Here is a 15637-nt window from a genome sequence, read left to right on the forward strand (position 1 = left end):
TGCTGATGATGAATGGCCATTCCCAAGGGGCCGAGAGCTTGTGCTGGCCGGCTGTTCGCTGGATCAGTCAAAGCATAAGGTCCCCCACTCGAAAGGATCGAGGCCTAACCTTCCGACTGTGGTAGCGGTGCAGGCCCTGCTGGTAGATGGCGGACCGGCTGAGTGCTAGCAGCCGGCTCTCTTCCAGCAAGTTGACGATGTCTTCTCATGCTCCTTCGCTTCCGCCTCCGTGTACATGGTGACGCGAGGCGAGTCAAACTCAATGTCAGTTCGGATGACAGCCTCGGCCCCATACACGAGGAAGAAGGGAGTGAAGCCGGTTGATTGTTTGGCGTGGTCTGGAGACTCCAAAGGACAGCTGGCAGCTCTTTGATCCAGCGGCTCTACCAGTCGGGGCTTGATGCCGGACAAGATGAGGCCATTTGCTCGCTCGACTTGGCCGTTTGACTGTGGATGGGCAACAGACGCTATGTCCAGTCGGATTCCCTGCGTCGCGCAGAAACGGGCCAAGGCTCCTTTGGCGAAGTTCGTGCCATTGTCGGTGATGATGCTGTGCGGAACACCATATCGGACGGTGATATCTGCGATGAATGTCACAACAGTCGGACCATTTAGCTTGTTCATTGGGTTCACTTCAATCCACTTGGTGAATTTGTCAACGGCGACCAGCCGATGGGTCATGCCGCCGCGTGCTGTCTTGAATGGGCCCACCATGTCCTGCCCCCAGACGGCAAATGGCCAAGTGAGGGGCATGGTCTTGAGTGCAGAAGCCGGCTGATGTTGCTTGGAGCCGAATTTCTGGCACCCCTTGCATTTCTTGACCAGGTCCTTGGCATCATCCAAAGCAGTCGGCCAGAAGAATCCATGGCGGAAAGCTTTGGCGACATGGGATCTGGTGGCCGCGTGGTGGCCGCATTTGCCTTGATGTATGTCTCTGAGGATTGCCTTTAATTTCTCCGGTTCAACACAGCGCTGGAAGACACCAGTCACGCTGCGCCTTACAAGTTCTTTGTTTACTATCGTGTATGTAGCTGCCCGGTGTTGCACCTGCCGGGCTGAGATCTCGTCAGCTGGTAGCTGTCCGCTCACCAGGAAGTTGAGGATGGGTTGTGCCCATGATGGTGCTCTGACCACTGTCATCACGGCCACTGGAACCAGGGCGGTTCGGTTGGGAGGAGGGCGGTTGGAGTCGGCCGCCTCTTGCTGCGTCGTTGAAATCCCCGTGCCGACTGTTGCAACCTCCGGGCCGGGTTCTGAAGTCCCCGGGCCGGGTGCGACTGCTGCAGTCCCCGAGCCGCCTGACGAAGTCCCCGGGCTGACTGCCGCAGCCCTCGGGCCAGGTTCTGAAGTCCCCGGGCCGGGTGCGACTGCTACAGTCCCCGAGCCACCTGTCGAAGTCCCCAGGCCGGCTGCTGCAGCCCCCGAGTTGGATCCGACTGTTCCAGGAGCAGCCGGCATGAAGATAGACTCTGATTCCGGTGAAGACTTGATAGACGGCTTGCGGAGGTAGTGGAGGGAGACACCGGCTGGTATCGCTTGGCGGGTGGAGCCGATCCGTGCCAGGGCATCAGCTTGCTCGTTGTCGGCCCTTGGCACCTGAAGGAACTCGCACGCATCAAAGTATTCGCTGACCTGCAGGACGAGGAAGTCGTAGCTCGCCATGTTTCCATCCTTGGCGTCCCAGTCGCCCGGCGACTGTTGAACCACCAAGTCTGAGTCGCCGTAGCACAACACTTGGCGCATGCCAATCTCTTTGGCCAGTCGGAGCCCGTGGACGAGTGCCTCATACTCGGCCACGTTATTGGAGGCGGCAAAGTGAATTTGCAATGTGTAGTTGAGCTTGTTGCCTTTTGGAGAGGTGAGGACAATGCCGGCTCCCAGACGGGTGCGCATCTTAGAGCCATCAAAGTGCATTCGCCATTGGGTAGAATTTGGCGCTGGCGGCAGGTACTGGGTCTCGGCCCAGTCGACAAGGAAGTCGGCGAGTGCTTGGGACTTGATGGTGGTGCGAGGCTGGTAGAAGATGGTGTAGGGAGCCAACTCGATGGCCCTCTTTGCCACTCAGCCCGATGCATCTCTATTGCCTATGATCTCGGCAAGCGGGCGGTGCAGACGACCGTGACGGAATGCTTTTGAAAGTTCTGCTTGAGCTTCTTAGCGGCAAAATACACGCCATAACACATCTTCCGGTAGTGGGGATAATTCTTCTTAGAGGCCGACAACACCTCGCATAAGTAGTACATGGGCCTCTGGCCGGCTGTGCCCTGCCATCTTCTAGGCGCTCTATCACAATGACAGTGTTGACCACCCGGCTGGTGGTGGCGATGTAGAGGAACATGGGCTCCTTAGCAGCTGGAGCCGCCAGGACAGGCGGCGTAGTCAGCATTTTCTTAAGCTGGAGGAAGGCCTCGTCCACCTTGTCGTTCCACTCGAAGTGATTGGTTTTCTTCATTAACTGGTACAGGGGAAGAGCCTTCTCACCTAGCCGACTGATGAAGCGGCTGATGGATGCCAAGCAGCCGTTCGTCTGGACCTCCTGGCGCGCCTAATGGGTTGTGCTCTCCTCGGAGCACCCCCAAGGTGCAGCCATGGCCCATTATGTTCCTTCTGGTCCAAAAAAAATCTCTGTAAAGTTTCGTTGCGTTTCAACCCCATTTGGTATTGATTTCTTGCGATGTAAAAAACATGCAGAAAACAACAACTGACACTTGGAACTATGTCAATAGGTTAGTACCAAAAAATGATATAAAATGACTATAAAATGATTATAAAACATCCAAAATTGATAATATAAGAGCATCTCCAGCCGCGCCCCCAACAAGGCCCCTAGGCGATTTTTTGGCTGCCGGCGCCGAAAAATCGGCCCAGTCGCGCCCCCAAAGGCCCTTTTTTGGCCGGCTCGGGCTGAAATTGGTGCCAGCGGAACCAGGCCGAACCCGGCGCGCAGGGGGGCACTTGGGGGCGCCGGCCGAATCGTTTTTGGAAAAAAACGGCAGGCCCTCCTTGGCAGCGACTCGGCTGTTCTCGTCGCTTCGTCATCCTCATCACCTCGGTTCCCGCGGGAGAATCAATGCAAAAGCTACCGTGCGCTGCCGCGCCGGTCAGCCTCCATTGATCCCTCACAGGCGGCACAGTGAAGGCGGGGCGACGGGCATCCCTCACCCGCCACGCGTACACACGGCGGCCACGCGGGCGCCGCCTATATAAGTCGCCCCTCCCGCACCGGTGAGCCACGCACAGACCTCACTCTCCACCGCCGGCGCCCCCGTTCCTCCCTCTCTTCTCGCCGTTTCCAGTTCACCAATGGCCGAGCGCTACCCAGCTGATGGCGCGGCTGCGAACGGCTACCTCTACGACGAGATGGTCCGGCAGCGCCGAGCCCTGCAAGAGATAGCCGCCCGCCAGCATGGGCGCGTGGACGAGCACGGCGTGGTGATCCTCGACAGTGACGAGGACGAGGACGCCCCCGGCCCGTCCAACCCGCCGCGCGTCGGCGACCCTGGGAGCAGCAGGGACGGCGGCCGCGGAGGAGGCGACGACGACGGCGGCGGCGACTACACGCAGTTCTACAGGCACCTCGGCATGTAGAGCTTCAGGGCGGCGGGCGGCGAGGAACGGCGAGGACGACGGCTTGTCTAGTAGTGTTTTTTTTCTTCTTTTGTAAAATATTTTATGAACCCGCTGAAGTTTGGTTAAATTTGCGCCTTGTTTGTGCGAATGTGGGGCCGGATTTTCTTTTTCAAAAAAACATGGGCGCGGCGACTGGGGAGCATCATGCCCCAGCACGCGGTTAGCGCTAGTACGCTCCAGGCGGCGATTTTTACCGCCTCCTGGGGGGGCAACGGCTGGAGATGCTCTAACAACATGGAACAATAAAAATTATAAATACGTTGGAGACGTATCATAGAGGACGTCGAACTTGTTTTTGCAGGGCATGTTGTGATGTGATATATGTTGATGTATGAGATGATCATGTTTTGTAATATCGACAACTGGCAGGAGTCTTAGGGTTGTCTCTTTTATTTTATGTAGTGCAAGCGCCATGTAATTGCTTTACTTTAGCACTATGTGTTAGCAATAGTTGTAGAAGAAATAGTTGGTGAGACGACGCCGACGCAACGATGGAGATCAAGGTGTTGAGCTGGTGACGATGGAGATCATGACCATGCTTTGGAGATGGAGATCAAAAAGCACAAGATGATGGTCATATCATATGACATATTCTGATTGCATGTGATGATTATCCTTTATGCATCTTATTTTTCTTAGAACAACGGTAGCATTATAAGATGATCCCTTCACTAAATTTCAAGATAAAAGTGTTCTCCACGAGTATGCACCATTGCCGAAGTTCGTCGTTTCGAAGCACCTCGTGATGATCGTGTGTGATAGACTCTACCTTCACATACAATGGGTGTAAGACAGTTTTGCACATGCAAAATACTTGGTTAAACTTGACGAGCCTAGCATGTACAGACATGGTCTCGGAACACTGGAGACCTAAATGTCGAACATGAGTCATATAGTACATATAATCAACATATAGATGTCACCATTGATGACTACCCCATCTCACGTGATGATCGGACATGGGTTAGTTGATTTGGATCCTGTATCACTTAGATAACCTGGGGGATTTTAATTTATGTGGGCGTTCATTAGTAATTTGATTAATTGAACTTAATTTATCATGATAGTATTTGCATATCTATGTTGTAGAACAATGGCCCGTGTTACCGCTCCCTTGTATTTTTAACGCATTCCTAGAGAAAACTAAGATGAAAGATGTTGGTAGAAATAATGCGGACTGGGTCTGTGATCTGAGGATTATCCTTATTGCTGCATATATGAATTATGTTCTTGATGCACCGCTAGGTGACAGACCTACTACAGGAGCTGATACAAATGTTATGAACATTTGACAAGCTCGATCTGATGACTACTTGAAAGTTTAGTGCGCCATGCTTTCCAGCTTAGAATCGGGGCTCCAAAGATGTTTTGAATGCCATGGAACATATGAGATGTTCCAAGAGTTGAAATTGGTATTTCAGGCTCATGCCCATGTTGAGAGGTGTGATACGTCTCCAACATATCTATAATTTTTGATTGTTCCATGCAGTTATATTATCATTCTTGGATGTTTTACAATCATTTTATGTCATATTTTGGGACTAATCTATTGACATAGTGCCCTGTGCCAGTTGCTATTTTTTGCTTGTTTTTTACATCACAGAAAATCAGTATCAAACGGAGTCCAAATGCAGTGAAACTTTTTATGGAATTTTTATGGACCAGAAGACACCCATGGGCCGGAGAAGCACCTAGAGAGTGCCCCGAGGGGGGCACAACCCACCAGGGCCTGCCTGGGCCCCCAGGCGCACCAAGGTGGGTTGTGCCCACCTCGGTGGCCTACCGCACCACCTCTTTGCTCTATAAATACCTCAATATTCCAGAAACCCTGGGGGAGTTGACGAAAATAAATCCAACCATCGCAAGTTCCAGAAAACCCCAGATCCAATCTAAACATCATCACGAAGGGGTTCATCATCCTCATTGGTGCCTCTCCGATGATGCGTGAGTAGTCTTTCGTCGACCTTCGGGTCCATAGTTAGTAGCTGATACGTCTCTAACGATCTATAAATTTTTATTGTTCCATGCTGTTTTATTATTAATCTTCGATGTTTTATAATCATTTTATAGTCATTTTATATCATTTTTTGGTACTAACCTATTGACATAGTGCCAAATGTTAGTTGCTGTTTTTTCCATGTTTTTTGCATCACAGAAAATCCTTATCAGACGGAGTCCAAATGCCACGAAACTTTATGGATATTTTTTATGGACCGGAAGGAAGATATTGGGACCTGGTTGCACCTGGGGGATTCTCGAGGAGGGGACAACCCACCAGGGCGCGCCAGGAGGCCCATGCGTGTCCTGGAGGGTTGTGCCCACCTCGGGTGCCCCTGGACCGCCTATTTGCTCTATAAATACCCCAAAAATACCAGAACCCTAGTACGGTCAAAGAAATATTCATCTAGTCGCCGCTGAGTCTAGAACCACCAAATCAAATCTAGGCACCATCTCGGATGGGGTTGACCACCTCCATTGGTGCCTCTCCGATGATGCGTCAGTAGTTCTTTGTAGACCTTCGGGTCCGTAGTTAGTAGCTAGATGGCTTTCTCTTTCTCGCTGAATTCTCAATACAATGGTCTCTTGGAGATCCATATGATGTAACTCTTTTTGCGGTGTGTTTGTTGGGATCTGATGAACTTTGAGTTTATGATCAGTCATTTCTTTTTATATCCATGAAAGTTATTTGAGTTTGTTTGATCTCTTATATGCATGATCTCTTATAGCCTCATATTTCTTCTCTGATATTTGGATTTTGTTTGGGCAAATTAATCTATTTATCCTGCAACGGGAAGAGGTGCCCGGTAGTGGGTTCGATCTTACGGTGCTTGATCCCAGTGACGGAAAGGGAACCGACACGTATGTATCATTGCTACTAAGGATAAAAAGATGGGATCTATATCTACGCAATAGATAAATGGATCTTATTTGCATCATGTCATCGTTCTTATTGCATTACTCCGTTTTTCCATGAACTTAATACACTAGATGCATGCTGGATAGCAGTCGATGTGTGGAGTAATAGTAGTGGATGTAGGCAGGAGTCGGTCTACTAATCTTGGACGTGATGCCTATTTACTGATCATTGCCTGGATTTCGTCATAATTATTTGAGGTTCTATCAATTGGCCAACAGTAATTTGTTTACCCACTGTTTGCTATCTTTCTCGAGAGAAGCCACTAGTGAAACCTACGCCCCCCAGGTCTTCCTTCTCATATATTTGCTTGCGATCTACTTTTTCTTTGCATTTTTCTTCAGATCTATTAAACCAAAAATACAAAAAACACTTTGCTACACTTTATTTTATTTGCGATCTATTATTTCAATCTACTACAAATTTATGGCATCGTTACCCGAAAGGGATTGACAACCCCTTTAACATGTCGGGTTGCGAGGTGTTGTTATTTGTGTGCAGGTGTTGTTTACGTTGTGTTGCTTCGTTCTCCTACTGGTTCGATAACCTTGGTTTCTTCACTGAGGGAAATACCTACCGTCGCTGTGCTGCATCATCCCTTCCTGTTTGGGGAAATACCGACGTAGTCCTAGCAGAAACGAGCTTTTCTGGAGCTATTGTTAGAGAATGATCAATAGCTAGATGTCTTCCTCTCTCTCTCTCTCTTGATTCTCAATACAATGGTCTCTTGGAGATCTATTTGATGTAAATCTTTTTGCGGTGTGTTTGTTGGGATCAGATGAACTTTGAGTCTATGATCAGATCTATGTTTTTATCCAGGGAAGTTATTGGAGTCTTTTGATCTGTTATATGCATTATTACTTATAGCCTCGTATTTCTTCTTCAAATCTTTGGTTTAGTTAGGCCAACTAGATCGATTTTTCTTGCCATGGGAAGAGATGCTTTTTGATGGGTTCAATCCTATGGTGCTTGATCCCAATGATAGAAGGGGAAACAACACGCATGTATCATTGCTATTAAGGATAACAAGATGGGGTCTATTTCTACATAAAATAGATCATGTCTTCATCATGTCATCGTTCTTATTGCATTACTCCATTTCTCCATGAACTTAATACACTAGATGCATGATGGATAGCGGTCGATGTTTGGAGTAATAGTAGTAGATGCAGGCAGGAGTCGGTCTACTAATCTAGGACGTGATGCCTATATAATGATCATTGCATGCATATCGTCATGATTATTTGAAGTTCTATCTATTGCCCAACAGTAATTTTTTTACCCACCGTTGCTATTTTTCTCGAGAGAAGACACTAGTGAAATCTACGACCCCTGGGTCTCTTCTTTATTATATTTGGCTTTGCGATCTATTTTTATTTGGTTTTATGTTCAGATCTATTAATCCTAACACCCAAAAATACCTTGCTGCAATTTTTATTTATTTATTTTATCTCGTGTTGCCGCGAGATCTATTTATCCAATCTACTACAATTTTACCTATCTTTTTACTCGTGAGGGATTGGCAACCCCTCTCTTACGTCGTGTTGCAAGTATTTGTTCTTTGTGTGCAGGAGCTGTTTACGTGGTGTCGCGTGGTTCTCCTACTGGTCAAATAACCTTGGTCTCATCACTGAGGGAAATACCTACCGTAGCTGTGCTTCATCATCCCTTCGTCTTTGGGGAAATACTGACGTAGTTGAAGCCACATCAAAAGGAATTTCTGGCGCCGTTGCCGGGGAGACATCATCAACATCTACCAAGTTCCTAATCAAAAATCACATCTCCTTGCAATTTACATTATTTGCCATTTGCCTCTCACTTTCCTCACCCCCACTTCACAAAAATTTGCCATTTTCTTCGCCCTCCTTTTCGTTTGCCATTTTCTCGTCATATCTGTTTTTGTGTGAACTCTTGTTCGCCACTTCTTGTCGTTATGGATAGTTCTCCCGCTATTGCGTGCACTCCCGAGAATGATGTTCTTAACATTATACAAACGGGAGGGGAGAATTTAAAGGATGCTTGTTATAGGATTTGCAATGCTCATAATAGATCTATCTGTAAGCAATCTACTGTTGTTCTTCTTTGTTGTTTTTATGTGGTCATCACCACTTGGTATAGATTCGTCCTTCATACAATTACCGGTGGAAAATTCTTTATGTGTCCCTCTCTTGATGCTTTTAATGCTATGGGAAATTTAGTGGGTTCACCACTGCTTATGGTTAATGAAACAGCTTTGACTCTTGAGCATGTTATGGGAAAGAGTAGATACTATTGAAAAGAAAATGCTTGCCGAAGAACATATTGAAAACTTGGAAAAAATATGCATAATTTTGCTACAAAAATTGGGTCAAAACCAGGAGAAGTTTTTAAGTTGTTAAAAGAAAAGTGGACCATAATTCGTGAAAGAGTTGAAGAAAGCCCGTCTCAGATTGATAAACGGGATGAAATCTTTACTAATCTAAGTACGACTTTTGCTTCCTCTAAAGCTATTGAAAAAACTCCCGTAAAAGTTGGCAAGATTACTCAAGTTACTAAGAACAAGGGTGCAACTTCTAGTAATAGCAGTAAAGAATATCTTAAGATGATTAGTATTCACCCGGATTTTGTTGAAGTTATAAGAGATCCTTTGTGCAAGAATGAATTCCTTAAACTTGTCCCTAGAGTACTTTCATTGAAAATTTATATGATAAATCCTTGAAAAATTCCAACTGCTTGATTGAAGAGTTGGAAACTAAAGATGACAATACTTAGATCCTTCGCATTATGCCTAGCAAGGGGCGTAAAACATTAAAGCTTGTTGGGAGGCAACCCAATGAATAAAATCAAATTTTGTCTTTTTCTTTCTGTTCTTTAGTGTTTGCACAATTATGCTACTGTTATGATTGTTATTGTGTTTTAATTAGTGTTTGTGCCAAGTAAAGCCTATGGGATCATGTTGGGTGATAGTTGATTTGATCTTGCTGAAAAACAGAAACTTTCTCACAGAATTTGGATAAAATACTGACTGTTTTGGGAGAAGATTGATATACAAATTTCTCACGTTGTCCTAATTTCTCAGGATTTTTGGAGTTACAGAAGTATTCAAAATCTCCAAAATTCTACAGACTATTCTGTTTTTGACAGATTCTGTTTTCTTTGCGTTTTGTGCTTGTTTTGATGATTCTATGGTTTTCTTTGAAGAGTTTTCGCCATAGAAAAGTTAGAATACAGTAGATATAATGCAAAAATAAAATATGAATGGGTTTGCTACAATACTTATAGTAGCGATTTGCTTTCTTATACTAACGGATCTCACGAAGGATTTGTTGAGTTTTGTGTGATTGAAGTTTTCGAGTTTTGGGTGACTTTACGATGGATGAAGGAATAAGGATTAGCAAAAGGCTAAGCTTGGGGATGCCCATGGCAGCCCAAGATAATATTCAAGAAGTATCAAGCAACTACGCATGGGGATGCCCCCCCCCAGTGGCATTCCCTCTTTCTTCTAACAACCATCGGTATTTTACTTGAAACTATATATTTATTCGTCACATATTATGAGTTTTGCTTGGAGCGTCTTGTATGATATGAGTCTTTGCTTGTTTTGCTTTCTGTTTTTAGTCATGAATCCTTGCTGGACACACCTATTTTAGAGAGCTGAAATTATGCCATGAGTTGTTAGAATTGCTCTCTATGCTTCACCTAAATATTTTTGAGCTATGGAATTGCTCTAGTGCTTCACTTATATCTTTTTGAGCACGGTGTGCTTTAGTATTTTTGGAGAAATGCTCTAATGCTTCACTTAGATTTATTTGAGAGTTAGTAATTTTTTTAATAAATTCTCTTTTGCTTCACTTAAATTATTTTTAGAGAAGAAACTTTTTATGCTCATGTTCTTCACTTATATTTGTTTGAGCTATCAAAAGCAACATATGAAACTAGTCCCAAAGTGATAGATATCCAAAGAGGATATAATAATAACTTTCATGAAGATCATTGGACAAAATAAACTTGATTCCTAGTAATAGTTTTGAGATATGTGGATATAATATGTGAGTCATGTTGATGAGTAATTATACTTTAGTAAGAATATTGGTGTTATGGTTTGTGATTCCCTATGCAAGCACGAAAGTCAATAGCTATGCAATGAAATTACATCTGACTTGTGGTGCATTATTCGGTGTTACTTATGCTTAATTCTCGCATATGAGATTTTTCGTTTCTTGGTTTGTTGCTTCTCAATCTTTTGCTAGCCTTCATTTTGCACTAAGTATGATCACTACTTGTGCATCCAAAATCCTTTAAACCAGTTTTGCCACATGAGTCCACTATACCTACCTATATGCGGTATCCTTTTGCCGTTCTAAGAAAATTTGTATGTGCCATCTCTAAATTTCAAAACAAACTTATCTTTTGTGTGCTCGCACCACTCATGAAACAGTAGGGGGTGGCTGATATATGTCCATGCTAGATGTGTTATTCTCAAGATGACTGTTTATTCACTTGTCATTGCACGAGAGTACGACAAAGGTATTAGGGATGCCCAGTCCTGAAACAAAAAGTGAATTTACTTTATGTTGTAAAATAATAAATTCCTTGGAAAGTGTTTGTATGGAAGGCACCCGTGGATAGGGTTAGCCATGGAAAGTGAAAGTATGGTGGACAAAGAAATAAGTTTTATTTTCTATTTGGGAACTGCCTAGGATATATCTAGTATGGAAAGTATTGGGAACTACTCGATCGTTTTCGTTGATAGGAAAAGCATGCCACCCAAAATGTTTTATCTCTATCTTTTTCGCTTTGACCTCTGGCACATCTACAAATCCCTACTTTCTTCTGTGAAGGGCCTTCCATTTACTTTATGCAATTTTTATTTTTATTTGAGTACCCATCTTCTCTTATAAAGCACCAACTAAGGGGCACTATGATCATACTTGAGGATTTGGTGTAGCTAATATGCGAGTGTGTTTCATGAATGGATCAATGATTGAACATAATGGGCTAGGGATAACTTGCTTTAGCGTTGATATTTTGAAAGACATGGTTGCTTGTTGATATGCTTGAGTATTAAAGTCTTCATGTCAAAACTAGACTATTTCTTTGAACCATATAAAAGTCCAATTGTCCATGCCATAAGAGAAAGAATATGTGATGAACGTGTTAGGCAGAATTCCACATCAAAAATTCTGTTTTTGTCATTTACCTACTCTAGGACGAGCAGGAATTAAGCTTGGGGATGCTGATACGTCTCCAACGTATCTATAATTTTTGATTATTCCATGCTGTTATATTATCATTCTTGGATGTTTTACAATCATTTTATAATCATTTTATATCATTTTTTGGGACTAACCTATTTACATAGTGCCCAGTGCCAGTTGCTGTTTTTTTCTATTTTTTTACATCGCAGAAAATATCAAACAGAGTCCAAATGCACTGAAACTTTTTGTGGAACTTTTAGGGACCAAAAGAGACCCAATGGGTTGGAGAAGCACCTGGGGGGTGCTCCGAGGAGCGCACAACCCACCAGGGCGCACCTGGGCCCCCAGGCGCGCCCAGGTGGGTTGTGCCGACCTCGGTGGCCTCCCGCACCGCCTCTTTGCTATATAAATACCGCAATATTCCAGAAACCCTGGGGGAGTCGACGAAAATAAATTCCAGCCGCCGCAAGTTCCAGAAACACCAGATCCAATCTAAACACCATCACGTAGGGGTTCATTATCGTCATTGGTGCCTCTCCGATGATGCATGAGTAGTCTTTTGTAGACCTTTGGGTCCGTAGCTAGTAGCTAGGTGGCTTCCTCTCTCTCTCTCTTGATTCTCAATACAATGGTCTCTTGGACATCTATTTGATGTAACTCTTTTTGATGTGTGTTTGTTGGGATCCGATGAACTTTGAGTTTATGATCAGATCTATGTTTTTATCCATGAAAGTTATTTGAGTCTTTTGACCGTTTATATGCATGATTACTTATAGCCTCGTATTTCTTCTTTGAATATTTGGTTTTGTTAGGCGAACTAGATCGATTTTTCTTGCCATGGGAAGAGGTGCTTTGTGATGGATTCCACCTTACGGTGCTTGATCCCAGTGATAGAATGGGAAATGGCATGTATGTATCGTTGCTATTAAGGATAACAAGATGGGGTCTATTTCTACATAAATAGATCTTGTCTACATCATGTCATCGTTCTTATTGCATTACTCCGTTTCTCCGTGAACTTAGTACACTAGACGCATGCTGATAGCGGTCGATGTGTGGAGTAATAGTAGTAGATGCATGCAGGAGTCGGTCTACTAATCTTGGACATGATGCCTATATAATGATCATTGCCTGGATATCATCATGATTATTTGAAGGTCTATCAATTGGTAAACAGTAATTTGTTTACCCAACGATGCTATTTTTCTCGAGAGAAGCCACTAGTGAAATCTACGACCCCCAGGTCTCTTATTTATTATATTTGCCTTCGCGATCTATCACTAGTAGAAAAAGGCCCATTTGTCCCGGTTCATAATGCCCATTTGTCCCGGTTCGTGAACCAGGACTAAAGGGTCAGTACTAAAGCCCAATACCTTTAGACCTGGTTCGGCTACGAACAGGGACAGATGGGCCTCCACGTGGCCACTGCGGCTTGCCCGGGCAGGGGGGCCTTTTGGCCCGGTTGGTAGAACCAACCGGGACCAAAAGGCATCCACGCGTCAGCAGTTCAGGGGCTGGGATTTTTGTTTTTTTGTTTTGAAAGGGGCGGGGGTTGGGGTTTTTGTGGGTTTTATAGGGTTCATTTAGGGGTTTCATATATTGTGTAGCTAGCTAATAGAGAGAATTGTCCTCTCTTATCTCCATGCTTGGTCGACGCTACGTACTATACGTATAGAGAGGACTCAACACGCTAGCTAGTAAGCAAATGAAGGAAACCATTAAGTACAGAAGATTGTCATGAACGTATACAGAGAGAAATGATCGACCTCTCCTTCTCCTAGAGATTGGTCGAACAACAAGTTTTCGTATATCTATCCGACGCTACTGGCTACATATATACAATATAAGATCTATTACAATCCCCTAAATCCTGAACTCAAGTTCCACATGGTATTCTCTAGCTTTATTGATGACGTGGTCAAGAAAGAATCCTGCCAATTCCTCTTGAATTGCTCATATGTGATCTTGTGGTAGGAGTTCATTCCGCATCTGCCATCACTAGTAGAAAAAGGGTCAAATGTGAGACACATTAGTCCCGGTTTGCATTTGAGCCGGCACTAATGTGTCCATTAGTGCCGGTTCAAATGGCTAGGCGGGAGGAGACCTTTAGTACCGGTTCAGGGAGAACCTTTAGTACCGGTTCATGCCACGAAACAGTACTAAAGAGGCTGGGGCCCGGCCAGCCCCTTTAGTACCGGTTCGTGGCAAGAACCGGTAGTAAAGAGGTTGTGGCAGGCTGTTTTTAGTCCCACCTCGCTCCCCTAGCAAGATTTTTACATCCTTAAATATGTTACTTCTCAAACTATGACAAGCACTTGGTCTTCGTTGAACTCTATGTGTACAATTTGTGGTCGCAATATGAGTCTTCACAGGTTTCTAAACCGTTGAGGACTCATAATGACAATTCAGATTGTACACAAAAAGACCATTGATAATCAATGTATTTTTTATGTATATTTTAAATGTTTACTCCCTCACTCTCTCCACTCACTCGGTCTCCCCCTCAATCCCCCCCTTGCCGGTCCTCCCACGCCGTCCGCCCCTCACTCTCTGCTGACTTAGCATCTGTTACTCGGGCGCTTCATTTTTTTAAACTTATTTGAACTCCAGACATGTTTTGCATTCCGTATGCACCATTCAAAGCGAAGTCATCAATTTTCAAAACGTTCTGACATCATTTTGTTGTTTTTCATTCATTTACCGATTTGTTTAGAGAGCTAAATGACCGTGAAATTGAAAATGACTACAAAATGAACTCTGAAAATGTTGAAACTTGGCATGGTATCATCATTTCACCCACATAGCATGTGCAAAAGAGTAGAGAGGGTTACGGCAAAAACTGGACAATCTCTTTCGGAGTATCAGGGTTTCAGACGAGAACTCGTCTGTTACACGGTTACTTCATCTTTTTAACTTATTTGAACTCCAGACTATTTTTGTGTTCAGTATGAAGCATTCAAAGCGACGTCGTCAATTTTCAACCCTTTCTGACATCATTTGCTCTTTTTCAGTCATTTCCCGATTTGTTTAGAGAGCTAAGTGACCGTGAAATTGAAAATCACTAAAAAATGAACTATGAAAATGTTGAAACTTTGCATTGTATCATCATTTCACCCACATAGCATGTGCAAAAGAGTAGAGAGGGTTACGGCAAAAATTGGACGCACTTCATGTACAGACTGGACAATCTCTTTCGCAGTATCAGGGTTTCAGACGAGAACTCTTCTGTTACACGGCTACTTCATTTTTTTAAACTTATTTGAACTCCAGACTTTTTTTGCGTTCAGTATGCAGCATTCAAAGCGACGTCATCAATTTGCAACACGTTCTCACATCATTTGCTGTTTTTCAGTCATTTACCGATTTGTTTAGAGAGCTAAATGACCGTGAAAATGAAAATTACTACAAAACGAACACTGTAAATGTTGGAAGTTGGCATGGTATCATCATTTCACCCGCATAGGATGTGCAAAAGAGTAGAGAGGGTCACGGCGAAAACTGGACGCGCTTCGTGTACAAACTGGACAATCTCTTTCGGAGTATCAGGGTTTCGGAAGAGAACTCATCTGTTACACGGGCACTTCAATGTTTTTTAAACTTATTTGAACTCCAGCCTATTTTTGCGTTCAGTGTGCAGCATTCAAAGTTACGTCATCAATTTCCAACACGTTCTGACATCATTTGCTGTTTTTCAGTCATTTACCGATTTGTTTAGAGAGCTAAATGACCATGAAATTGAAAATCACTACAAAATGAACTCTGAAAATGTTGGAACTTGGCATGGTATCATCATTTCACCCGCATAGCATGTGCAAAAGAGTAGAGAGGGTCACGACGATAACTGGACGCACTCCGTGTTCAAAACTGGACAATCTCTTTCGGAGTATCAGGGTTTCGGACGAGAACTAATCTGTTT

At 44.2% G+C, this 15637-nt stretch overlaps 1 protein-coding gene across 1 annotated transcript; it reads right to left on the minus strand.

Moving 5' to 3' along the window:
• Window positions 1-1370: 1370 nt before the first annotated feature.
• On the minus strand, window positions 1371-2452 carry LOC141027465 (uncharacterized). Its single transcript, XM_073504515.1, has 3 exons — window positions 2291-2452; window positions 1597-1695; window positions 1371-1436 (listed from the first exon to the last, which is right to left on the minus strand). The coding sequence occupies exons 1-3, from the start codon at window positions 2450-2452 to the stop codon at window positions 1371-1373; spliced, it is 327 nt and encodes a 108-aa protein (XP_073360616.1).
• Between the last annotated feature and the right edge of the window lie 13185 nt (window positions 2453-15637).

Source organism: Aegilops tauschii, chromosome 7, assembly GCF_002575655.3.
Source record: "Aegilops tauschii subsp. strangulata cultivar AL8/78 chromosome 7, Aet v6.0, whole genome shotgun sequence".
In the NCBI taxonomy this organism is placed as follows: domain Eukaryota; kingdom Viridiplantae; phylum Streptophyta; class Magnoliopsida; order Poales; family Poaceae; genus Aegilops; species Aegilops tauschii.